The following is a 27654-nucleotide window of genomic DNA, read 5'->3' as shown; positions in this document are numbered from 1 at the left end:
CAGATTAAATGTGACTAGAGATACTAAAGCCCCGTTCCAGATTGGATGCTTTAAAAAGGTGGGGGAGCACCTGGGTGTCTCAGTTGATTAAGTGTCTGCCTTTGGCTCAGGTCGTGATCCCACAATCCTGGGACCAAGTCCCACATCAGACTCCCTACTCATTGGTGAGCCTGCTTCTCTCTCTGCCTCCCCCACTTGTTTTTTTCCTCTCTCTCTCTATCTCTCTTAAAAATAAATAAATAAAAATACTCTTTAAAAAATAAATATCTTTAAAGGGTAGGAGGTTATAAAAGGCATTATTAGGACAAATGGTGAAATTTCAACATAGACTATATAATAGATAATAATATTTGATCATTGTTAAATTACTGAACTTGATTATTGCAGTCGTGTAAGAGCATACCCTGTTCCTAGAATCCACTTGCTGATGCATTTAAGGATGAAGAGTCATGACATCTGTAATTTACTTTCAAATGGATCAGCAATAATAACAATAATAAAGATGGATGGATGGATGGTTATAATGAATGTAGCAAAATAGTAATGATAGGTGAATCTACGTAATGGGTATATAAATGTTGCACTTTCTGAAGCTTTAATTTAAAAAAAAAAAAATTGGAAACCTGAAACCACTAAACCCAAAGGAAGTGAACCTCACATAAAGTAAAAACAACAAAAGTTTTTGGAGAATTAAAATTTAGCCTGCATTAATATTGAGAAGGGTGGGAGCCAATTAGAGAAGATAAACGTCTTCTGGTAAAGGACAGAAATCGTTTCAGGTCTTTTTAGAGGCCTTTACTAGATGTTCTCCTCGGAGATACTGTGGCCCAGCCTAAGCCTGCCTCTCAGTCTGATACAAGTGTACCTTTGTGCTGCCACTAACCTCATCACCCCTATTGACTGTGACTTACCTGCCAAAGTTGCTGGCTACCAGCTGTCAAAAGCCACATTTAGACAGATTCCTCACCTACTAATCAAGCATCCTTTTGCCTTACATAAAATATTAATCATTGTCCATATTTTGTAACTATAATTCTACATTTTAGGAAAACAGTATAGCAAGCATGTAGAACATCAGTATAGTTTATATTCAGACCATTTTTTTTCTTTCTTTTTTAAAAATTTTATTTATGGGACACCAGGGTCCCTCAGGCATTGAACATCTGCCTTCGGCTCAGATCATGATCCCAGGGTCCTGCAATTGAGCCCTGAGTCAGGCTCCCTGCTCAGTGGGGAGCCTTCTTCTCTTTCTCCCACTCCCCCTGCTTGTGTTCCCTCTTTTGCTGTCTCTCTCTCTCTCTCTGTGAAATAAATAAATAAAATCTTTTTTTTTAAAGAATAAATATTTTATTTATTTGAGAGAAAGTGAGAGCAAGCATGAGCAAGGGGGTGAGGCAGAGGGAGAGGGAGAAGCAGGCTTCCCACTGAGCAGGGAGCCCAATGCAGGGCTCAGTCCTAGGACCCTGGGATCGTGACCTGAGCTGAAGGCAGAAGCCTAACCCACTGAGCCACCCAGGTACTCCTTAGACCATCTTTTCTAATGCTTCTTTATAGAAAGGTGTTCTACATTAGAATTCATACCTTAATGAACTTGATTTTTTCCTATTGGAAAATAGCTGTGAAGGATCCCATTTTAGTAATTTTTTTTAAAGATTTTATTTATTTATTTTACAGAGAGAGAGAGATCACCAGCAGGCAGACAGGTAAGCAGAGAGAGAGAGAGGGAAGCAGGCTCCCAGCTGAGGAGAGAGCCTGATGTGGGGTTCAATCCCAGGACTCTGAGATCATGACCTGAGCCGAAGGCAGGGGCCTAACTCACTGAGCCACCCAGGCGTCTCTTCATAATTCTTTTTTAAGTGCCATAGCAGACCATCTCTTTACTATTTGTTTATAGATTGTCAGTAGTTAAAAATACCATGGATGTAAAACATCTTGTATAATGTTTGTATGCCAAGTTCTTCCAGTTCAGGAAGGAAGGAGGGAAGAAAAAAGTTCAGAACAACATTAATTGGAAGGTTATCCTGAACTTTCAGTGGACCTTGGGAGAAAAAGAAATCATAGGCCAGTGATTTGGAGATCACTTTTCAGGGAACTGTGTAGTAATTTATTCCCTTTTCCAGAAACTCAGTAGTTCTGATTTCCCATACCAGGATCTGAGAGCTCTGAAGACTTGAAAATTGAAGCCTTTATTTTCTTGCAAGAATGTCATTTCTATATTTTGTATCTAGCAGAACAGGTTGATGTATGTGGTAAGACTATGACTTTCAGCACTTTGTTCAAGTGTTTGAGCAGCTCAGATAGTTCTTTAGGAAACTTTTGGCCCTCCTTGTAGGCACATGTGCAGTTCCTTTCATGCAGTCAGGTAAGTACTAAAGAGTTGGGGGAACTTTTGAGGGAGTCCTGTTTGGAAATCAGAAAGTGCATGAGCTTTTTTCCCAAGTGCAAATCCAGACCTCAGAAGTCTAACCATAGCGGCAGATAGGATTTGTCCAGAACACTGTTCAAATCCTTGCCTTTGCTTCTGTTACCCTGATGTCATCACTGTCGTGCAGCACAGCTTCCTCTTCAGGCTTTAAATTTCTAGTTTTCCCCTTTGTTCAGTTTTCATGCTTTTTTTTCCCCCTTCTCATGAACTAGAGATTATGTGACCTGTCCAGTGTGTTTTTTGGATTCTCAGCACAGTTCTAATTCTTAATGGTAAAACCCTAATCCTTCACCTATTATACCTTCTAATTTTATCTCAGTTAAGCCTCATTACTTCAGAATGTGGCCTTGAACCCCACAGCAGCTGCAGATGAATTACCTGTACTATCTCATGAATGCCCCATGATTTCTTGGTCTTACCTCAGTAACAGTAAAGAACTTTGAACTGAATCCCACTCCCCACCTTTTTTTTTTTTTTAAGATTTTTATTCATTTATTTGACAAGAGAGAGACACAGCCAGAGAGGGAACATAAGCAGGGGGAGTGAGAGAGGCAGAAGCAGGCTTCCACTGAGCAGGGAGCCTGATGTGGGGCTCGATTCTAGAACTCTGGGATCATGACCTGAGCCGAAGGCAGACATTTAACGACTGAGCCACCCAGGCACCCCTCCCTCCCCACTTTTAATGCACATACTACCCATCCAAATTCTAGATACCCAGCCCCTATCTTTTTTTCTTGAATTTTTTGATAGGAGTAAAGCTGACACACAATGTTCTATTACTCTCAGGTATACAGCATAATGATTCAGCTTCTTTATATGTTATGCTGTGCTCACCACAAGTGTAGCTACCATCTATCACTATACAACACTATTACAATACCATTGACTACATCCCACCTTTATTCCAGTGACTTCTTCATGCCATAACTGGAAACCTGGATCTCCCACTCCCTTTTACCCATTTTGCCCATCCCCCTCCCCTCTAGAAACCATGAGTTTGTTCTCTGTATTTTATAGGTCTGATTCTGCTTTTTGTTTGTTCATTCATTTGTTTTTTTAGATTCCACATGTGAGTGAAATCATGGTATTTTTCTTTCTCAGTCTGACTTATTTCACTTAGTATGATACCCTCTGGATCTGTCTATGTTGTCATAAATCTCTGTATCAATCCACATCATTGAGGAACTATATTCCACTATTTACAACCCTATGCCTACAGTAAGTCATCCTTGTAGGGATGCATTATCAGAATTACGATTAAATTGTTTGCTTTTATTATGGTTTTAAGAAGGAAGATATGTGGTCATTTGATTGCAAAAAATAAAGATATACTCAGGTTTTCTAAGTAATTCGTGGGAGGCTATTCTAGGAATACATATACTTAAAAGAAAGACTGAGATCTCTTGGCTTCACAAAAGCTAGGAAAGTGATATACAGCCTAGTCTTCTCAGAATGTTTTGTTAATGAGAGCTCTACACTAACATATTTCACTCTCTGTTCTAGGTAAATTTTCTCTCCAGATTTTTGCTTATTTATAAGTTATTTATTCATGCCTCTGCTTTCCACCTGCAGCAAACTTTGTATATCACTTTTATCACTTCCCCTCACTGCACAGCCTACTCTCTCCCTGACCCAGAAAAAGAGGATCTAGTTGATTCATTTGATTGCTTTCGCAGCTGTTTGGGTAGAGTTTTTATAAACAAACACTCTAAATCAAATAAGGTGAGAGAGGTAGAATGGGGGAAACTCTACCTGCAGGAAGATTTTTACATAAGTTGCAGCCTAGGAGTCTTTCCTGAAGCAGTGATAGGGCAGAAACACATTAAAATGGGGCTTAGGTTTTAGAGGCATTCAGAGTCTTAATGTATTTTGTATGAGGATATTTTTGAACATTCAATAAAGACAATATTTCAAAACTTTTTCATATTATCTAGGTTCTGTTATATAACAATCTACATGATAATTTAATTTTTAATGATAGGATAATCTCCTCCAGAGAACACTTATCTTACTTCTTTTTTGCCTTAGCTATCAGGAGGCTCAAATGTACATTTATACTTGATTCCAGCAGCTGTCCTTAGCGAGGTGACTTTGGTGTCATGTTTTTCTCCTTTTAATTGTACACCCTTGAGAATTTATCCTTTCTTTAAGGCCCTACCTTTGATATGTTTTTATGCATCATATTATAAAGAACTTCAAATTATCTTTGAAAATGAGCATACTATTAATAATGAAGTGTCCTGTAACTTATGATTGTACAGATTTGTAGCCATTACATTTGGTAAAAAACAAAACAAGAATTAACAATTATACTTTCAAATTGAGATCAAAAACAGTATGTCAATATTATATATAAAAGGCACACCTAATAACATTTTAAGGGCAAATGCACAAGAACCAGTAAACCAAAGCTGGACACTGTAGACTGATAAACTGTTGTTAGCTGAAGTCCCTATTTTAATCAGAATTCCTTAGTTTTTACTTAATGCCTTTTTAGTTCCACAGTCCCATCCAGGATGTCACACTGCATTTAGTCCTATTGGTTGTGACAGTTTCTCATCAGACTTGTCTTGTTTTTGATGACCTTGAGAGCTTTGAGGAGTACTGATCAGACATTTTGTAGAATGTTCCTTCACTTGGATTTGCAGTTATTTTCCTCATAATTGGACTGGAGCTAAAGGTTTCTGAGAGGAAGACCATAGAGATAGAGTACCATGTTCCTGTCACATCAAGGGTATCTTTTTTTTTTTTTTTTAAGATTTTTATTTACTTATTTGTCAGAGAGAGAGGACAAGCAAGAGGAACAGCAGGCAGGTGGAGAAGCAGGCTCCCCACTGAGCAAGGAGCCAGATGTGGGACTCAATCCTACCACCCTGGGATCATGACCTGGGCCTTAACCAACTGAGCCACCCAGGCTTCCCTCAAGTGTATCTGTTAATATAACTTACCATCACTGATGTTGACATTGAGTACCTGGCTGAGATAGTGTGGACTTTAGCTGACAACAGTGTATCAGTCTCCAGTGTCCAGCTTTGGTTCATTTAAACAACAGACTTCCATTATTTTTTAGAATCACACAAAACTAACAAATAGAAACCAAAACACAAACTCCTTCATTAACAAAATCAGAAAGCGTGTTTAATCTCAAATCCTGTGTGTTATGAATGCAGGATACCAAGAGAAAATTCCAAGGGTCACAAATCACCGACAAAACCAACAGAACACAGTTCTCTAAAGTGGAATATGCGGAGGAGCCAAGTCAACCATTTCTAGTTTGGAAGAAATGCAGTTGATGACCAGGGTAGTGCTTCCCAATTTAGCATAAAAGAAAAACAAAGAATACTGGAGAACCCATGGAATCACATTGAAAAACCATGTTTATAGGAAGCAATGTGCTGGTGAAGCAAGATTTTAAAGAAAGTGTGAGTTCTGAGGTGTCCTGTAACTGCTGATCTCAGAAGGCGGGAGAGAAGTAAAGACCAAATAAAAGCTCTAATTCAAACACACACACAATTTTGTAAGATGAGAATTTCTGCTGGCTTGAAGTTCAGGCCTGGATTCAGTTCAGTATACGCTAGTGCAAAAATTTGGTTCAGGAGGTAGTCATTTGATTGAAAAATGGGCAAAATTTTAAAAAGGGTTGGGAGAAGGAGGTATAATCTGCTTGGGTTCTGTATCAAGGGAGAAATCTTTTCTGCAAGGCTGCACTAGAAATTGATTGAGACAAAAACTTTTCACTGTTACCTTTTTGTACTTTCGAAGTTCAAAAGAAATTTAATGCAGTAAGAAAAAGAATAAAGGCTTTGAAAAAAATAATAAAGTCATTTAGACATCTGCAAAAAAATCTAAATACAAATCCTTTCGGATTTTTTACTTGTTTTCATCCAGTCTTTCATTTGTTTTGAGCGTATGTAATTTGACAGCAGTTTCTTCTGATGACTTTCCTTTATCATGCCTTTCAAAAAGGCATCCAATTTATAGAAAAAAAACTTCTGCTTTTGCATTAGTATTTCATTAGTTGTGTAATACTTATATCAAGTTTATACATGAATACAGTTGACTCAGTAAAGATAAAGTTCAGCTGGTGTGAACAGAAGCACATGTATTTTTAAAAGTGGCCTGCGAACCCCAAGTGTTCAGTGTACTATAAGGCATTCTGTGTTTTGGAGAAAAATCGGAAAGTAATGCTTGTTGGTGGGTTGTTAAGTGGATGTTAGAGGAAATTACCTTAAATGTGAACATATGTCCTTATTGTGTTCTTGTTGCCTTTGAAGATTATTCTTTAGGACATATAGATACAACATTTTAAATCTTTAACTTTACTGAAAAAAATGTTTGTTTAGAGCTCCTGTGTACTCCAAGCATAGAAACAAGTGAAAGTAAATATTTCATCTATTTACTAAAATTAAACAATAGTAATAGGTTGTTACTGCTGATTTTATTTATGGTATGCTAAATAAACTAGGTACAGAAGATATCAATGAAAGAACTTTGTTATATTGACTTGCTTCATGCGTATCCTTAGAGTTCTTCAGACACCGAGGTTTCTTTTAAATTGTTATGTTGATTTTACTTTAGGGGTTATGTCTGATAAGGAAAAACTTTTTTTAACTGTTGTTAAATTTCTTGTTGTTGTTTTATCTTGAAGCTGCCAGAAAAAGTTATAATGGACTACTACGAGAAGTATAAGCCTAGAATGAATGAGCTGGAAGCTTTTAATATGGTAAATCTCAGAATTAAACCTATTAAATTGGATATGTTACTAGACTTGAATAGGGTTCTATTAAATTTTATTATGGGACCAACCAATGTTGTTTTTCTCTTACTGCAGAAAAACCCTTTTGGATCATTTCCTATTTCAGAACTATATTAGGTGTCAGTAATGTAATAAAGAGAACACATGGTAGATTTCTCTTAAAGTGTATCATAAATGCACAGAAAGAAATTTCAGAGTTCTTTGAACACATATTGGTCTCAATGCAGTTATTTCACAAGCATTCCTTTTAATGAATTTTACTTTTAGTACCTTTGAAAGCTCTCTATCACGTATGTAGGACTGCCTTTGGATTCTACCTCAGAGTCATCCAAACGACATTCTTTTCCTACGATCATTAAAGAAAAACTTTTCATCTCTGCAGTATTCATTTTCTGAAGATATACAATTGGTATTGGAGATTTGGCCTTACATAAATTTCTGTAGATACATTTTCTTGAACATAAGTGTTAAGGTGGGTTTTTTTTGTTGTTGTTGTTGTTGTTTTAAGTTCTACCATCCTATCTTATTCTTTCTTTTAGTTGAAAGTTGTTCTGGCTCCTTGTATAGAGGCATTGATTCTTCTAGATCGACTTTGCTACCTAAAAGAACAGGTAAATTATGATATTTTAAAAAACATAATAAATGTCTTCATAAAATCCAGTAAATGGACCCACTTATATCTAGAGTAAGTTTCTTTGACCGAAAACTAGTCAGATAATTTTTCTCATTATATTTTTGAAGTTTAAATATTCATTCTATCTCTTTTTAAACATAAACATATGTACAACAGATGTTTTCAGCAAGGCTTCTTTTATAAAAGTTTATATTCTTTTAATTGTATGGTAATTCCTATACAGTAGGCAGTACATATAACCATCATATATGACATAATGTATAGCTAAAATTAATAAAGGCCAGATATAAAAGATAGTATGTATATTTTCATTTTATAAGAATTTACCTTTTAAATCACTTTTGGATTTTGGACATACACACTCCACAGTATAAAAACTTCTTCTGATCAGTGCAAATTACTTTTTTTTTCACAGTCTTGTTTGTTTTACCTTTGTTGAATGCCCCCCAAAATTGTTTTCTTGGTTATCTTTAGGGAAAATACTTTTTTGCAGATTTTACTCTAGCTGTGATCAAAATAGTTATGTGAACTATTTAAATTAAACCCACACATGGATTCAGTATTAGTGGGTAGTTTTACTTCTTCAGCAGGCCATTTGGAACAAATGAATTTTAATAAATTTGCTTTTGTTCTAATTCGTATTTTTATGGAAAAAGGCAATTTTTAAATATTTGGATTTGTTTACTTTCTTAAGCTGTCAACTAACTTAGAGTCACTGGAAATTTTAGTTTTCCAAATTTGTAGGTGACAGAATCAGGCCTGTTTTACTAGGTACTCCTTATGTCCCTTTTCAAAACAATTTCCATTGACCTAAATAAAATAAGTGGTAAAAAAATAAGTAAATAAAATAAGTAAATGGTATGCATGAAGATTAATAGATTGGTAATGAAGTGATAGAAATCATATTAATTTGTTAATACTTTAAATATTTAAATAGTAACATTTTAAATAATATAAATAATATTTTATTATAAGAGTAATATTTGTTAGAGATTTTAAATGAAGAATAAAAAAATTAAAAATGATTTCATCTTTCAGCATTCATTTAAATTTTTGATATGTTTTCTAGTGCCTTTCTCTAATATATATATGCTACACATATATGTACGAGCACACTATGCCTGCTTTAATTAAAATTGGAATCAAATTATAAGTATAGTTTTGCATATAATTTGTTTCATTTTATTCAAAAAATTTCCCAGCTCATTAAATATACTACAGAAGCTGGATAATGTTTCATCATATAATAATTTGTTTCCGTAATACCCAATTTTTTTTGACCACTTCATTTTTCACAATTGCAGCAAAGAGTAACCTTGTACTTCACTAACTATATACCTCTTTATTTCCACAGAGGTGAAATTATAAATGTTAATTCCATCCAACAAAGAATAATTTTCTTTTACATAGTTTGTTTTTTATGTTCTTTTTTTAATATTACAGTATATAGTCTAACTCATCTTTCATTCTTATCTTCAACAAATTGCTATGTATTTAAATCACTTATCAATTTGCAGGAAGATATTGCATGGGTTGCACTTGTGAAGTTGTTTGATCCTGTGAAATCTCCCAGATGTTATGCTATTATTGCCCTGAAGAAGCAGCAATGATTTCAGTTGAAGCAAGGTATTAGATGTATCTGTTTGTGGAGCCTATCCCTAATTTTGCTCTTCTGAACATTTGTGTTGTGTTATGTAAATATTTGAAAAACATTGCTCTATATTTTAAATAAACAATAAAATACTAGCTAACAACAGAATACCATAATCTATTTTTCCATTGTCAAAGCATACATTAGTAAAAATAAGAACTCATGGAAATCGTAAAAAAGGATTGACCCACATTCCTGAATTAGTAATATCAGTAGGATATTGTGATCTGACATTTGTTTTCTGTTGTATTTGAGACTTTAGATATTTGCTGCACACCACATTTTGACTTTTACTGACTTAAAAACTTTTATTGACAGGAATGGTAGAGGTATGTATATCATAAAATTAGTTGGTGCAGAAGATCCTTTGCATTTTTCTCCAGATTTTGGAAGGATTTTCCATGTTATCCAGAGGGGAAAATCCACATTTAAAGGGAAAAAAAACACCCAGGAACCAGGCAGACATAAAAAGTGCTTACTAGGTGTGTTTTAATCTAAGTTACGTGAGGAAATATTTTGTGCCCTTAAAGGAGTGTACATCTTGTGAGATCATCACTTTCAGGATTCTTGAAGCTGTTTATCTTACTAAAATCCAGGGCTGGATTGCACTTGATGGAATTACCTTGTGCTCTGTAGAAAGCCAGTCTGAGAAAAGCAGGAGTGAAGGAAAGAAGGCCTGTGCTGTGTGTGGTGTGGTGCAGCCTCCTTTCACCTGCAGAAATCTTGAGGTTTCTAATATAGAGGTGGACACAGAAGAGATGGACAGTTGGGGAAAAGCTTCCTTGATGCTCAGCAAAAGACTATGAAAATTCTTCCAGCACAAGTAGCTACTCTCTTAAATTTTAGAGTCTATCCGCAGATGAAAAGAGTAACTTTTGCTTTGGGTTGTGATACTAAGTTTACAGCCAGTATATATATGAATAATCAGGTACTTTGTATAGCTAGCACAATACTGGGGAAATTAACCATTTTAAGCTTATGGAAAATTTCATATGTGTTCAGAAGTGAAGAATCCAATGAATCCCCTTGTACTCATCACAAACTTCAGTAATTATCAACTTTTTACCAATCTTCTTTCATCTATACACTTATAAGCAAGCGTGCACACACTCATATTTGCCACCCCAGGCCCCACAAATTTTGAACTTTTCCCCTGATGACCAAATATTTATATAACATTATTTTCTCCTTATAATAAAGAAAAAAAAATTCATATATGTAAAGCCCTGTTTAGTATAGAGAAGTGAATTCCAGCTGTTTCAAAACCAAGGAAACTTTTTAGTAACTTCCCCCTGTCTTAAAATGTTAGAAAGTACATTTACCAATTAATGCTTTCTGTTTTTATTAGAGACATTTGTGTGACTCAAGCTAATCCACATGAGATAACCTCAGATCACACTGAGATTATAATATTTCAGCAAAAAAAAACAAAGAAATATATTTTGATAGGACTGTGGCTTTATAAGTATCAATCCCCATTGCAATGTTTTAGACTCTCATCTCATAAAAACTACTGTTGGAGAACTCATTTACAGTTGAGCTAAGGAATGTGGGGTACTGGCGGGAGCATAAGTCATGACAGTTACATTCAAACTGGGCTACAGCAAGACTCTTAATATGGCAGAGCCTCATTTGTAAAGTGGGGTTTCACTTAGTTTTCGTTTTGGAAACATTTATTGAATGATTATCATATGTCAGAGGTTATGCTCAGCACTGGCATCATGGAGGTAAACAAGATATGCCCGTTCTTAAAGAGCTCACAGTCTAGTGAGGAAGACAACAAAATTACTAATTACTATAATCAGTACTGTAATTATTGCATAGGGCAGAGAGGGTCAGGACATAGGATCCTTCATGGTATCTTCAAAGGTAGACTTCGGGGACAGATAGACTCAGTAATATTAGTAGCATAGTTTAGATTCATGTGAGTTAAATTGTTGTGTGTCCTTGTGTAAGCCACTTTAGTATTCAGTATGCCTCAATTTCTCATCTGTAAAAGGAACATAAGAATAGAATTTATTTATAAGGTTGTTATGAGGATTAAAGGAATAGATATGTTTTTGAACTCCCCCAAAATATCCCCAGGGAATCTGTTAATAAAGCAAAATTAAGTTTATTAGAACTCTCTGTAGTATTAAAGGATTCTGCCTTGACAGTTTCTGAAGGTGAAGTCAGGAGACGATATTTACAGGATTGTAAAGTCTGGGCTCAAGTGGTTTAAAAAAGGTGGCTCTTTTCAGGTGGGGACCAGACCACAGTTTGGAAAAGTTCATGACAATAGTTTTATGATTGGTATCTATAGCAAGGGAAGGGTCTTGAAGAAGTCTTGATAAGCAAACTGTTACTTGATAAGTGAGCTTTTTGCCAAGGTGAGCAGATTGTCCAAGATAAATTAATATATGAGTTTTTCTTGAAACAATGAAGTCATTTATTGGCTTACAGTCTTAACTTTCCTGGGCAAAGTTTTTTTTTTTTTTTTTTTAATTTTATTTTTTTTCAGTGTTCCAAGATTCATTGTTTATGCACCACCAGTGCTCCATGCAATATGTGCCCTCCTTCATACCTACCACCAGTCTCACCTAACCCCCCACTCCCCTCCCCTCCACAACCCTCACTTTGTTTCTCAGAGTTCACAGTCTCATGGTTCGTCTCCCCCTCTGAAAGTTTTTCTTTAACAAACAAATCACGTTGGTATAGGTGGTCTCAGTTCTTAGACCCCTTAGCTCTGTCAGATTAATGCAGATGGTTGCAGTTCTCAATGTAAATCAATTAATTCTTGGTACATACATATATTAAGCAAATAGTGTAGGATGGTAGACTACATCTAGATATATCAGTAATTCCATTAAATATAAATTGAATGCTTCAATTATAAAACAAAAAGATTGACTTACTGGAAAAAGAGTGCCCAATAACATGTTAGTTAGAAGAAACAGAACTAAAACAAGGGTACAAAAAGTTCAAAAGTAATAGAAAAGGCATATTTGCAGATATTCATCAAAAGGAAAATGTATGAATGAAAAGTAGATATTAGTTAATGTCAGGCAAAAAAAATTCTTGACTATAAAGAGAAATCCTTCATAATGAAAAAGCTTCAGTTTGCCAGGAAATATAATAATTATAAGTTGCCATGTAGTTAATAACATAATCTTAATATATAAAACAAAAATTAACTATAAAAGAAATAAATCTATAATCATGCTGGGAATATTTTCATGCTCCCATCTATCTTATGAGAAAAGCAAACAAAATCATAAAGATACGAGATTTGAACAATGAAAAAAGTAAAACTGACCTGATGGACAACTACAATACACTGTTCCCAACCACTACATCATTTTTTTCAAGTACACATGGAGTATTTTTTAAAAAATGACCATGTGCTGGGCTTTGAGATAAATTGTAATAGATTTTCAAAAAATGGAAATTACAGCTTCTGACCCACAATGCACTTAAGCTTAAAAAAAAAGTTTTAAATCTAAGTAGAAAATTCTCATATACTTTAAACTTAAGAATTATACATGTAAACAACTTTTGAGTCTCAGAAGAAATCAGTGGAAATCAAAATATTTTGAGTAATAATGAAAATAACTGAATTGTAATGGTAACACTGCACATCAAAACTTGTGAGATGAGCTAAACCATAACATAAGAAAACATTAGCTTTGAACACATATTAGAAAAGGAAGAGACTAAAAATCAAAATATTATTAGTGAAAGAAATACACAGAGACGATTAACACCTTCAAAAGTTGGATCTTAGATAACTAATAAAACTCATACAACTCTGGCAAGACTAATCATTAAAAAGATAAACATACAAATAATCAATATCAGGAGTATAAAAGGGAACATGCCAGGTTGCCTGGGTGGCTCAGTGGGTTAAATCCTCTGCCTTTGGCTCAGGTCATGATCTCAGGGTTCTGGGATCAAGCCCCACATTGGGCTCTCTGCTCAGCAGGGAGCCTGCTTCCCCCCGCTCTCTACCTACTGCTCTGCCTCCTTGTGATCTCTCTCTCTCTCTCTCTCTCTCTCTCTCTGTTAAATAAATAAATAAAATCTTTAAAAAAATAAAAATAAAAAAAATAAAAGGGAACATGCCAAGAAATTTGCCAATACATTTATGATAATAAATGCATGAAATGGAAAACGTTTTCAAAGAAGCACAGTATGCCAAAACAGCCTCAAGAAGGAAAATAAAATACGAATATTCTACAACTATTAAATTGAATCTGCAGTTAATCTTTTATTAATTTCCCACGTCTCAATAAAAGTACTTTGTAGATGTGGCACAAAATTCAGTCAACCACTGTCTGTTTGCAATACTATGACTAAGACTATTCTAGACACTATAGGTTGGGAAGAAAGATTCATAGAACTAGACTATGACAGTTCCTAATCTTGAGGAGTTTATAATATAGTCATTGAAACACATATAAGAGGCATATGGAAGAGTTAAAATTTAGATAATGATATTTGGGAAGGAAAAAAGTATGTACATAAACACATAGTCCTTTACTCTGAACTACCTTTGTCCTAAACTGTTCACTTCTGTTCCATTCTCCTCTTTAATTATAGGTTCCTTTAGGTTGTTTCTAAATGTGGTCAGTAGAATGGCTTATTTTCAGGTAGGAGGACTGTTTAAGAAATAACCTGCTATGTGAAATATGTGCTTTGCTAACCTGTGACCAAAGGAACTGAAAGTCTCCAATCCTCCCCAGATGGTTTGTACTTGGCCAGTGATGCTACTGGCTGCATGTACGGGAATTTATTAGTTGATGTATTTATCTCAATGGATCGCCTCATTAAGTTTGCAGATGTTCTGTCAGTGGGAAGACCTTTAAAAAAATTATGCTGTTTTTATTAGAGTTTTCCAATGCACAATCCAGAATAAGAGAGTTAACACATTTCAGCACAGAACAAAGTAGCATGTATTTAAATCTCGTGGGAGGAGAAGCCTTTAACTTGTACTCAGACAGTTATGATTGAACATGTTGAATTTGAGAAAAAAAAGTATACAAATTCCAACCTAAAATTCACCATTTGGTCAACATGGGACTTGGTGTGCATTAGCTAATCATGTTGAACTAAGTGCACATATATTCTGAGTTAGCTCCCCTCTCAGGAAAGAATCCAGTCTTCTATTACTGCTACAACTCTTTAAGCAAAAGACTCAATGATGGTTTTCCGCCAGGCAAAGTATACTCAAATAATGTGTTTCAGGGGAAAGATAAAACAATTCCAGATACCATTTGATTATAACAACAAACATCTCTGTATTCTGGTGACTTCAGAATATTTCTAATTTTAATAGACAGTATAGCTGCAGGTAAACCTCTATGAATAAAGGCATACGAAGAGACTTTAAATCATGAAACAATTAAGTGTTATATTTCTACTTAAGCTAACTTAAAAGAAGAGAACTAAAAATAATATTGAAGGCAAAGAGATTTACTTTTAACATATATCGGAATGCGAAATATCTTTCTGTGTATATAAATTGTTCCCTTTAAAGGCTCCAAAACTATTCACATTACCAGTTTCTGCTAGGTTCGAGAAGCCATCCCTGAGTGCCCATTACACTGTACTGAGGAATGATATTTAGACTTTTTGAGGGTCAACATTTAGAGTGTAGATATTGAAACTACTGCAAGGTAAATTATTTTCTCAGTTAACTTTGCTCTCATTGATAGCAAATACTGTTGTTTGTCTTGAAAATAAACAGATTTGAAATTCTTTTAAAATATGCTTCATATTTTAGATCTTTAGCACAGTTTTGATATCTACTTTTGTTGATGAGATTATTGGTAATATGTTTTCATTCTAATAAATTGGTTGCACATGCTTGGAGAAGAAGGGATTTCGTTAAAATTATTGCTGTTAATAGCATAATTTCTACCTTTAAGATTAATGAAACCATAGTAAATTAACCAAGATCTCCTTAACCATTCTTTTATTATGAAAAGTAAAATTAAATCTCATGGAGTTTTGTTAAGTAAATAAAGCAATGTTACAGAGCCTCTGAAGGTCATAGGTCATAGTTGTCTCGTGGAGTGACATTGTATGCACATTTATGTCTTGATTTTTAGATTCCAACCTCTCTGTTATAGAGAGATGCAAATGCTTAAGGAGGATAGGATAGCTGTTTGTTGGCCAGATGAGAAGTGCCATCTTTGAAAGATAGGAAACAGAAGACCAAATTTCTGTAGCTTTACAAAGAACAGAGTATGTGTGTTTCTCATCAAGTAAGACATTAGAAAATCCAACAAAACTTCATTGAACATCTTTAGAACAACAAAGTAGTTCAGTAACATGCATTAGGGATATAGATCCTTAATAATCATAACTGTAGTATACATCCACGGAGCAAGCAGTAATACTTCAGAATGGTTCACCCATTCCTCATTCACTCTAGGAATTATTATCCTGAAAGCATAGTGATCTTTTTTTTTAAGATTTCATTTATTTATTTGACAGATACCGAGAGAGGGAACATAAGCGAGGGGACTGTGAGAGGGAGAGAGGGATAAACAGGCTTCCTGCTGAGCAAGGAGCCCAACTCAGGACCGTGGGATCATGACCTGAGCCGAAGGCAGACGCTTAGCCAGCTGAGCCACCCAGGCACCCCAACCATAGTTATTTGAATGCCCAATATCTGCTTAAAGACCACTCTTTTTTTACTTTTGTCTACCTTTGTGGTCTCCAAGTTTTTGTGAGCCAAAGAATTAAGGTCTAGTACTATATTGAAGACTATACAAATAAAGCAAATAGAAAAAAAAATGTAGATATGTTTTCTATAAAAATGTGTTCTCGGGGCACCTGGGTGGCTCAGTGGGTTAAAGCCTCTGCCTTCGGCTCGGGTCATGATCCCAGGGTCCTGGGATCGAGCCCCACATAGGGCTCTCTGCTGGGCAGGGAGCCTGCTTCCTCCTCTCTCTCTGCCTGCTCTCTGCCTACTTGTGATCTCTGTCTGTCAAATAAATAAATAAAATCTTTTTAAAAAATAATGTGTTCTCATAGGAAATATAAGAGCTATTTCAGCTCACTGTTTGCAGGTTTAAAAAAATAATTCAATAATAAGAACCCATTGACATTCAAAATAAGGTATTCATTTTTACTACTTTGGGTACTATATCTCATACTTAGATTTTATTGTCTCATAAGTAAATGATGTTATAATCAGAACTTTGTAATTTAAAATTAAAAGTTGGATTGTGAGGCCACTTTTGAAAGACTTGAACACAAATAATAGTGGTTAATTATAAGTTAGGAAGATCTGGGACGCCTGGTTGGCTCAGTTGGTTAAGCGTCTGCCTCCAGCCCAGGTCATGATCCCAAGGTCCTGGAAATGATTCCCACATGAGGCTCCTTGTTCAGCGGGGAGCCCAATTCTCCTTCTGCCTGCCCCCCTCTCTCGCTCTGACAAATAAATAAATAAAATCTTTTTTAAAAGTAAGTTAGGGGGGCACCTGGGTGGCTCAGTGGGTTAAGCCGCTGCCTTCGGCTCAGGTCATGATCTCAGGGTCCTGGGATCGAGCCCCGCATGGGGCTCTCTGCTCGGCGGGGAGTCTGCTTCCTCCTCTCTCTGCCTGCCTCTCTGCCTACTTGTAATCTCTGTCTGTCAAATAAATAAATAAAATCTTTAAAAAAAAAAAATAAAAAAAAAAAAATAAAAGTAAGTTAGGGGCGCCTGGGTGGCTCAGTGGGTTAAAGCCTCTGCTTTCGGCTCGGGTCGTGATCCTAGGGTCCTGGGATCGAGCCCCGCATCGGGCTCTCTGCTCAGCAGGGAGCCTGCTTCCTCCTCTCTCTCCCTGCTCTCTGCCTGCTTGTGACCTCTGTCTGTCAAATAAATAAATAAAAATAAAATCTTTAAAAAAAAAAAAAAAGTAAGTTAGGAAGATCAATGAAAACCAATAGGTTTCCTGCCGAAGACATTAACTTTAATTTTATTTTAATTAAATCTTAATTACTAAGAACAAACCTAAAAACAACTGCTGATTATTAAATACCAAATACCCTGGCATTTTACATATCATATATAAAAGGGTCATGAAAAGAATCAGAGAAGGGATTTTATAAAGAGATCTGTTTATAAATGAAACTTCGAAAGTAGCCATCCAAGCGGATGTGCACACATCATAATGTTAAGGCAATAACATTCCCAAAAGCCGGTGAAAACAGAGCAATGAATAAAGACTTCAATGTAAGAGTTACAGGGTGTATTTCTTAGTGACCAATACTGATCTTCTGACCCCCAGAGTGATTAAAAAAAAAAAAAAAATTGGAGTCCACTCCATGACGTACTTCCCTGTCCAAAGATTAGTTACCAGCTATAAATAATAATGGAAAGCAAAGATTAAGCAGGAAATTTCCTTCATTCCTTATTTTTCTCAAGTAAACCGAGCTTAGAGCTTATTACTCAAAAATGCAATCCATGAACCAACAGCATCAGCATCACCTGGGAGCTTCTTATAATACAGGACCTCAGTCTCTACCCCAAATCTACTCAGTTAGAATGGGCATCTTAAGGGAATCTGCAAGTGTTTATCATTTGATAAGTCAGTCTTAAAATGGTTCCTCTGAGATAGTTTTATGCCCAAGAACATGGAATACCCTGCCAGGCTCTGTAGTGTCTACTGCATTCCCTCCCAGGGTTGGGGAAAATGCAAATCCTAAGGGTACTCACAACCTTGCCCTAAATGGACCTACATCTTGGCTCATGCTCAAGAGGTCTGTATCTAAGAAGGTTAGATCCCCCTTTCTTCAGTCACTGCTGAAGAATAAATACAAAGGAAACCAGATTTTCACAAGCCCCTCCTCTGCCTTTAGCTAACTTTCTTTAACAGGCATTACTCCAAAAGGGCTTGTTAATAAATTTTGGGTTTTGAGTTGTGGGTTTTTTGCAGCCACTTTTCTTTTAATAGTTGTGTCTTTTAATTGCCATGTAAAAGATTTAATGTGGAAGTAAATTTTAAGAATGTGAAAATATTCTGTATTTTATCTATATATCTCTCAAAACTCTAACTTCTAAAAAATTTATATAGCAGCTATGAACAGCTCTTCAAAAGGACATTATATCTTTTTGTGGACATTCCACACCCTATGCTGTGCTTCTCCTGTTTATCTCTGATTATGGTATCTTTTCACCCATGAGATCTTTTCATATTAATAAAGATAGCAAACCTTTGGGTTTGAAATTTGCACAGAATTTATTAAGGAAGTCAAGATACAGTGAATCTGTTGAGGCAAACAAGTCAGGTTCTTGGGCTGAAGTTCAAGTTGCCTTAACACACAAGCTGTCATTTTTACAAATCCATGAAAAATGAGTGAAGAATCTGGCTCTTAAATAATTTGGTCATGCCATTTAAAGCTCTTTACTTTTTTCTTTTATTGTTAAAGAGAAGTGAGGAAAATATACTTAAATTTCTCATATTCCCACTATCGAGTAGTTATTTTCAGTTGGTCCAAATGTATACAGTTTGTATTTCCCTTAGCAGTCAATATACCCTTCTGCATTTTGCCTCTTTTACTTAATATTGTATAAGAAGCATTTTCCCATGATTCTACACTGCCTTCATAATGATCATTTTTAATGATTTCATAAAAGTCCATCTTAATGAGATATATTCTGTTTACCCATTATTTTATTGTTAGACCTTTAGGTTGTTTCTAGCTTCTTGAATAGTCTCCAGCCTAGATATTTGTACATAAAATACAAGGAAGCATAGGCAAGCAATCTCTGGATGACTCGACAAATCAATTAAGATAACAAGTCTTCTACATAATTGTGCCAATAAGTTTAATTCAAACATACCCTCCAAAAACGCACAAATGGCCAGTAACGGAATGAAAAAAAAAAAAAATACAAAGAACTTTCTTATGTACTCCATATGATTTTAAAAAATAATTTGTTCTTGGTTGCAAACTTTTTCTCTGGACCAAAGAAACCACCTCCAACCCAGTAAATGCTAACAGCGTATAGTTTAACCGAAAGTATGAACAGACACAGAAGGCCAATTTAAACAGATGGCATAATCAAAAAAATATTTATTGCACTTACATGTATAGTTAATAGATGTCAAAATGGCCAGCTTGACAGGAAGAGAAGAATTCAGTTATAGATTAAATTGAATCTCCCCAGAAGTTCCATTTTTACTGGCCTCATATTCAGTCCAAAGGTGTTGCATAAGCCCCTTCTTGGCAAGCAGGAATACATCATCAATTTCCTTGACAGTTTTGAAAGTCTACTATTCAGATTGCTCTTTCACCATCCCAGTCTCCATGGAAGGTTCCAGTATGTTAACATAATTCCAGATTCACTATTCTCAAATGTGCTGGCATCTGAGCAGCTCTCTCTGAAGGAGTCTTCTTGAGTGGCCAGATCTGTTTAAAAAATTTCAGAGGTGACTCCAACTTTATATTTCTCTTACATACATACCATTCATAGAGTGTCCTTGGCAACTACTCAATTTTTAAAAGGTTTTTCAAACTCCAAATGACATGATGGGTTAAAATAATAATGCCAAGTAAATATTTATTGAGTGCCTATGCCGTGCTAGGTGCTCTTCTAAGTACTTTATTAACTTATTCAATCCTCACAATAATCCTAAGAGGAAGGGACTATATTATTTCTGCTGCTGTACTGCAGAGGAAATTCGGATACAAAGAGGTCAAGCAACTTATTCCAGGGAGGAGGACGCAGGAAGAAAGCTATGAAACAGTAAAGGCATGTTCAGATCCCGGTGTTCTGGCTTGAGAGTCTAACTACCTAACCACTACAGCAACTATCCTACCACTTGATCATTTGAGGGTGTTCTGTCTTGGTCTTCTTCCATTTTTTCAGTTTCCTCTTGAGAAAAGCAAGATATTGGTGGATGCATAACCCTCTAGACCTCAAGCAGTTGATGATTTCTTGGCTGTCCTGCCTCTAAATGGGTAGGTATCATAGTCTGCCAATCAGAACTCTTTTTGCAAATGGCTGGAATAATATTTGGGGGGTTTTCTTAGAAACCTAAAGAATGTTTCAGTACTAAAGTGAAAGAAAATATGTGTGCAACTAAAACAATATGTAAAGTAATTTTGAGTTTTCTGTCTGAAATAATAATAGATAATTCTTTTGTGGGTTTTTTTTGTATTAGAAAATTAAAGCTGAGACTTCAAGTCATTTTTCCCAAAATTACCTAGCTAAAACTTGTAGATACTAAAATATAAAGTAAATGACAATTATGATCAATATTCACTCAATGGCATACTTGAAACAAAGACAAGGTCATTGTCAACATCCTCTCTTCTAACATGTAGCTGACTCCTACTTCTTTAGCAGTGACCACCCTCAGCCCACTTTAGTGTTCCTGGTTTTTTTTTAAAGCAAAGGGGCATCTGGGGAGTGCGATCAGTTAAGCATCCAACTCTTGATTTCGGCTCAGGTCATGATCTCAGGATCCTGAGATCAAGCCCCATGGCAGACTGTGCACTCAGCATGAAGTCTGCTTAACATTCTCCCTCCCTCCCCTCTCCCTCTACTTCTCCCCCTGCTCTTGCACATATACACACATGCTCTCTCTCTCTCTCACACAAATAAAATAAATCTTAAAAAATAAAGCAAAGCCAGTCATTAGATTTCCCTAGCTTTTTGACAACTTCCAATTCAAAACTGGATCCCATGGTTTTCAATACTCTCTATAACAATGCAATATAGGCCTAAAGCCTGAAAGAAGCTCCTAAAACTCTACTTTATTGAGACAACCTACAGTTCCCCTGGAGTACATTCCCTCAGTGCAGTAAGTGAAATAAATCTAAGGTGGACTACAGGGATTTCTTCCTACTCCTCTTTGGTCAATGGGCTGTAACAGTTATCTAGATTACTTAACTAGATGAAAAGCAGTGCTGAGGTACACTGAAGAGCAATATTTGGGAGAACACTGACAATTCCATTTTGAATATGTTGAGTGTAGGGTGCTTTTGAGAAATTCAAGCAATGTTAAAGAAGCACTGTTGTGTAAGGGTCTATATGGAACAAAGGGAAGCATGAATACAAGTTTAGAAGTTATCAACATATAGATGGAAATTGAAGCTAGGACAACAAGCTTGAGGACAACAAGCATAGGGAAAGAAGAATGGGAAAAGTAGGACATATCTTTAATGATGACAGTACGAAGATTCTGTAGAGGAGGATGAAAAACAGGAGGCTGAGAAAGCACATTCAGAGATAAATTAGGAAGACGAAAGAATATCATCACATGAACCACAGAAGATATTTCAGGGCCTATGGAGTGACCAGTGGTTGAAAGCATTTGAGAATCAAGTAAGAAGAGAATGGAAAATTTTCCTTTGGAGTTCACTGATACTTTTTGTGAGAGGTTTTTCAGAATTCTGATGGAAGGAGAAGCCAGATTAGGTGGATAAAGAGTAAGTACGAGGTAAGCAAAGTGGAAAAAAAAAAAAAAGGTCTTCCAGAAGAAGGGGCAGTGTGGTAGTACTATATACAGTGGTTAAAAGAATGGGTTCTGTAGAGAGACCGATAAGAGTTCAAATTCTAGTTGTGTCCCTCACTAGCTGTGTAACCTTGTTTAGGTTACGTAACTGATTTGTGGCTCATTTTTTTGGTCTGTCAACTGGGTTAGGGTAACAGACCACTTGGGGCAGTGAGAAAGAATAGATCAATTAACAGAAATCTTTGTAAATAGTAACCTCTCAATAAGGATTAGCAACAATTATTTCAAAAACATGAGACAGCATGCCCCTATAGGGGCCTGAAGGTCGATTTGATGTGAACAGTTGAGTATGGAGATAAGATCACAAAGAGGTTTGACAGGATCCTAGATGTAGAAGACCTTGAATGCCATGCTAAAGACGTACATTTCCTTTTACAGCATAAGGTTTCATTGAGGGAGTTAAGAAAAGAGTGATGTGATTATATTTCTATTTTAGAAAAATCACTGTGACTATAGGCTAAAGGATGGATTGGAGTAGAATCTAGCAGGAGGACAGGACAGCAGTTAGGAGCCCATTTCAGAAACCTAAATGAAAAGTGACAATGCCTGGATTAATGCAGAGGAAGTAGAAATAGAAAATAAAAAATAATGATAATCCAAGAGGTAAAACTATCCTGTCTTTGTTACTGATTGTGTATCATAGGTGAGGGAGAGAATGAAGTCTAAGATACTCACCCTTCACCTCCCCCCTAGGATTCTAGTTTGGTTGGCTAGCTGAGTAGTATGGCCATTTACTGAGGAAGAAAGTCTAGGGTTGCTTGAGAATTAGGGGGGTTATTGTTCAGTTTTGGATATGCTGTCTCTGCAACCCCCAAATGATAAAGATATCCAATATGCAATGTAGATCCCATAGGAAAGTTATGAGCTCAAGTTAGAGCTCATAAATGGTTGTCTAACTTATGAGTATTCAAGTGGTTACTGAGGAGGAATATCTAGAGAGAGAAGAGTACCTGGGAAAAAACAACAACAACAACAACAAAAACGTTATTCAGAGAATTTATCTAAGAACATAGCATCAGTTGACAATAAACAAATGTTAAGCTTTAGGGAAGTTGGTATATGATAAAAAAGATGATCGCATGGAGTAGTTGGTTTTCTGTAAAGAAGGATTTCCAGAAGGCCCCTGTGGAAAAGGACAGCAGCAGTGGGGAGAATGAGTGAGAAAGAGGAGGAACTCAGCAGTATAGACATAAGAGCATGATGGGGCTAGCTGATGAGAGGTGCATGTATTTTGTTCATATGACAATGCAAAGATATGTAGTTCCAAGTTTTTGGTTATTCAGAAGCCATAAAGGCCTCTGATGGTCGCTTTCTGTGTATGATAATTATATTCCAGGATTCTGATGGTCATATTCTGTGTATGATGTTGTACACTTAGTTTGAGTTAAACCCTTTTTCCTTAAATTCTAGCCTGGGGAGCTCTATTCACATTTCATGACCCACCTCAAAAGCCACTTTCTCTGGAACTCTTCCCTAAGTGATCTTAGCAGGCTTAATTTTTCCTTCTCCTACACTTCCATAGTATATTAGTGTCATTGTAAGTAAAGCATTCCCGCTCTACAGTGGAATTCAGAGACATGTACATGATTTTCCCAAGGTGACCAGGTTTTCTGGCTCCCAAGATCAGTACTGTTTCATTATATCACTGCTTCCCTTCTCCTCCAGGAACATGGAAGAACCTCAGGACTACAAACTTTTAGCCACTACAGGAATTTGTTCATTTGGTTAAGAAAGTATATGTAAAGGCCTGTGTTAGATAAGGTTTGGAATGAAGGGAGAGAGACTTTGCAGAGTAGACTTCGGTGCCCTTTGCTAACCTCTTACCTTTCCTACAGATCACCAGCATCATTTATCCTACCCTCCTTCCAGTCTCATTTAAAGAGATCCTTTCTTTTTCTACAGGTAGTTCTTTTATCTGTGCTCATAAGTCCTGACCCACAGTTCTACTCCAGAACAAGGGCAAATACCCAAAAAAATAAAATAGGTGTTTGAGAAGGGGGAAAAAAAAAAAGGACAACTACCACTAGACTCTATGTTCTGTATCAATATCACCCCCCTTCTTTGCCTTTATATTATAAAGTTTGAGATTAAGATCCTGACTGAGGGGAAGCCACAACTCTGTCTCCACTTCCTGCCTTTATTCATTGCCAACTCAGAGCAACCAGATACCTCTTTGCCATTCCAGCAACTGACCAGTGGCCTAGCTGGCATCCATATCATTAGATCCAAAGGACTCTTTCTTTACCATGCTTTGGTATCTGCCATTGTTGAGGATTCTCATCTTTAAACTTTCTTAAACTATAGATGTCGTTCAGCTTCACCACGTTCTTTTCTTCTTGCCCATATCTTCTACCAAAGGGTGAACCTGGGCAACCATATTTTATACTTAAGACCATAGGTGATAGGAGTGAGAGTAGAGACCTGGTCAGGGTAGCCTAGATCCCTGATTGTGATGTGGCTCAAAAAGAAGAGTTGCTGGGTGTGGTGCATAAACAATGAATTTTGGAACACGAAAAATAATTAAATAAAAAAATAGAAGAGTCAGACCTATCAGATTATCTCTTAGGAATTTGGCATGGGAACTAAAAGGTCACAATGTATAAAGAGATTCTGGAGGCAGTGTTTGACCACGTGAAGCCAAAATTAAGAGGGTCAGAAACTGAGCAGAGGAAGAGATCTCGAGAGAGAAGAGACAAAGCCAACTCAGAGAGAAACAGGCCATAAGATTTAGGGAGGTAGAGGGAACATCTGACCCCCAAGAACTTGCTTCCCAGAAGCCAAAAGAGCCACTTTACTTTAGAGTTTTCTCCCATTATTTGTTCCCTCCCAGCCTTCTTTGCAGACTGTTCTCTATTCATCATTCAAATATTAGTTTTTTTCCTTTGAGGACTCTGTCCTTGAGCCTTTTTCAATCTATATTCTTTCCAAGAAACATGGTCATGGCTTTCAAAACTGCCTGAATCTGGTGATGCTCACTCAGATGTAATTTCTGGGCTAATTCTCCCTCCTGAATCTCTCTCCTGAGCTTTTAGCCATGTTTACCCAACTGCCTGATAGACATCACCTTTCCCCATGGGTTTTCCCCTAGCACCTCCAAATCAACGTGTCTAAAATTAAACTTTCCTGTCAAAAGCACTTTTCCTCTGATACTCCTTTTCAGTGAAGGAAACTTGCCTCTGAAAACCAAAATCACCCTAGACTTCTCTCTCCTTCCAATCCATTTAAACATTAAGTCATTTTCATTCAACCTCTTATGTTTCTCTTCACTGCCTCTCCTCTCCAGTCCCACTGCTACTCTCTAAGTTCAGGGTCTCATAAGTACCTTCCTGGTTTCCTTGGCATAAATCTCCTACCCCTGCCTTTAACTCTTCTGTGGGTTTCCCATTTTCTTACGGGAGAATCCAAACTCTTTAGCATGACATCCAAATCTTGCATGATGCTCTTCCTGGTTACTTCATCAGCATAATCTTTTGCTGCACTCCATCTAACCATAGTTTCAAAGTATCCAGACTTTCTGGGACTCCTGTAGTATCTCAAGTGTTGCCTCCATCTGGACTTTGCCCTCACTGATCCCTCCCAGGAAGGCTAACATCCCTTTCTCTCCTAGTCAACACTTTTTTCCACATTGTCCTTCAATATTTATGATGTTGCCTCCACATATAAGTCACTGTCTTTTTTATGATGTCCCAACTTTGTACAGATGAATATGACTTTATTGCACTTACCTTTAAAATGTTTGTATTCCTCTGTCCATCCTAGAGGGGCAGAAAACCTATCATTTTTACTGTTTGTCCTATGCCTAGCAGTGAACATGTTCAGAACATGCTGTGGAGAAAAGGGAGGAAATGAATACACTGATCCTCCATGGGAAAAAAACTATCCCCTTCCTCTGAGAGAAAAGAATAATGCCAGGTAAGTGAAGTCATGAAATTTTATGGTCATAATTAAAAATGCCTACCAAAAATGAAAAAAAAGTCCTCTCCTACACAAGAGCAAGAGAGGGCACCAATCTCTTCCTCAGAAAAGGTAATGTCACCTCAGTAACTGGAAGCAGAAACATCTAAAAGGTAGGCAGTCTGTTTCCCATAAGGATTACTACTGGGCAAGATGAAGCAGTTTCCCGGACTAAACAGAAACCCTCAAAAATATAAAGATTTCATGTCCACACTCTTACCTTCATGAGATATCAGGGCTGGAATTTGCTCCATTTAGATCCTGATAAACAAAGTGAAAATGGAGCCCATCACAGAGAATGGTCCCAGTACCCTGGCAGACAGAGGCAGGAAAGACTGTCACAGCTGATAATGTTGCTAAAGAGTCAATTAGTCCCTAATTAGCTGAGCAGCCCCTGCTGCTGCCCGGCTTGAGGACAGTTTAAATAGGGATGTTTCTTAGTAACAGTCTCTGTTTAGGATGTAATAAATGACTCATTCAGTCCAGGATAGGAGAAGATCTCACTGCTCTAGACTGGGTCCCCTGGGGCTGAAGTGCTAAAAGGAGAGCTCGGGGCTCTAAGTCTATATTCGGGTGTCCCTACACTTTGCCCATGCTGTCTAAACACATGAGCATGTGCCACCCACCAGTGTGGGAGTGAAGGAAATGCTACAGCCTAGGAGACACACTAAAATAGCCTGGGGAGGGCACCCTGAAGAAGGCCCAGAAGATAGGGAGGGGCCCTTGCAAGAAGGTCTCAGCACTTAACGGCTTCTGGGGAAAGAAGGACCTGCGAAAAAGAACTCCTGCCTGTCCAGATACACTGGCAGTGCAAGCTGAGTATGCTAAGCAACAGTGGGAAGCTGTTTGGGCTTCTGCTTTGTGAGAAGGATTGTCTTCCTTGACACTTCGCAGGGTTGCTGGGGTAATGGGGTAATGCGTCATTCCTCCCTTGGCCATTCTTCTGCCCCAGGGCTCCAAGCAGAGTGGAGTTGGATGCTTGCTCCTGTTTCCTCTGTGTGACCTGGTCTCTTCCCGTTCTAGTTACAGCTTTCTTGTTCTCCAGGTGTCATGTGTGTCAGTGCCTGTGGGAGGCATTTGCTGATATTCTGCCCACACCTCCACCACCACCCAAGTGAAGGGTAAGAACATCATCTAGGTCACTCCCACGTATACTTATTAGGTCACAGAGACTGAAAATTGCATGCCTACTTCCTAATCTGCCTAGTGGAACCTAAGTTCCTCAAAGGCAGGAACCATGTGATATACCTTTGAATCTCCAGATTTGGACCTACAACATTATCTAATCTCACAAGTTTAGTAAAGGTTTATTGAACCTTTCTTAATAAGATGAAATATAATATATTATGGGGGCTCCTGGGTGGCTCAGTGGGTTAAAGCCTCTGCCTTCAGCTCAGGTCATGATCCCAGGGTCTTGGGATCGAGCACCGAATCGGGCTCTCTGCTCAGTGGGAAGTCTGCCCCCACCCATCCTCTGCCTGCCTCTCTGCCTACTTGTGATCTCTCCTCCCTCTGTCAAATAAATAAATAAATAAATAAATAAAAAGAAATACAATATATTATGATTACATGTAGTATAAGATGAAATAAGGCAGAGCTGGTAGTAATGCAATATTCTAAACTGTAGTAGTAAAGACCCTTGTAATGGAAGACAGCCTAAGTAGTAGGTCTGTGAAATGGGAATACAGAGGGCCAATCTGAACCATTTCTGTGCCACAGACCCCTTCGGCTATCTAGAAG

At 37.0% G+C, this 27654-nt stretch overlaps 1 protein-coding gene across 6 annotated transcripts in view; it reads left to right on the top strand.

The window, feature by feature from the left end:
• Positions 1-27271, top strand: part of METTL25 (methyltransferase like 25) — a 148050-nt gene extending 120779 nt beyond the window's left edge. Inside the window, exons 10-15 of one of the 6 annotated variants that reach the window (XR_004382316.1) lie at positions 7074-7148; positions 7721-7792; positions 9333-9441; positions 20310-20401; positions 25767-25872; positions 26960-27271. Coding sequence is in view for 2 of the 6 variants with exons in the window: in XM_032854663.1 (XP_032710554.1) it covers positions 7074-7148; positions 7721-7792; positions 9333-9425 (240 nt within the window). In the remaining 4 variants the exon portion in view is untranslated. Of the gene's footprint in view, positions 1-7073; positions 7149-7720; positions 7793-9332; positions 9572-20309; positions 20402-23795; positions 23828-25763; positions 25873-26959 lie in introns of those variants that run through there. The other 5 variants (XR_004382317.1, XM_032854663.1, XR_004382318.1 and 2 more) reach the window with 5 other exon arrangements.
• Positions 27272-27654: the final 383 nt, after the last annotated feature.

The sequence above is a fragment of the Lontra canadensis genome, unplaced genomic scaffold (assembly GCF_010015895.1).
Source record: "Lontra canadensis isolate GAN:19392208 unplaced genomic scaffold, GSC_riverotter_1.0 scaffold9, whole genome shotgun sequence".
Classification (NCBI taxonomy): domain Eukaryota; kingdom Metazoa; phylum Chordata; class Mammalia; order Carnivora; family Mustelidae; genus Lontra; species Lontra canadensis.
This window is presented reverse-complemented; position numbering and strand designations above follow the sequence as displayed.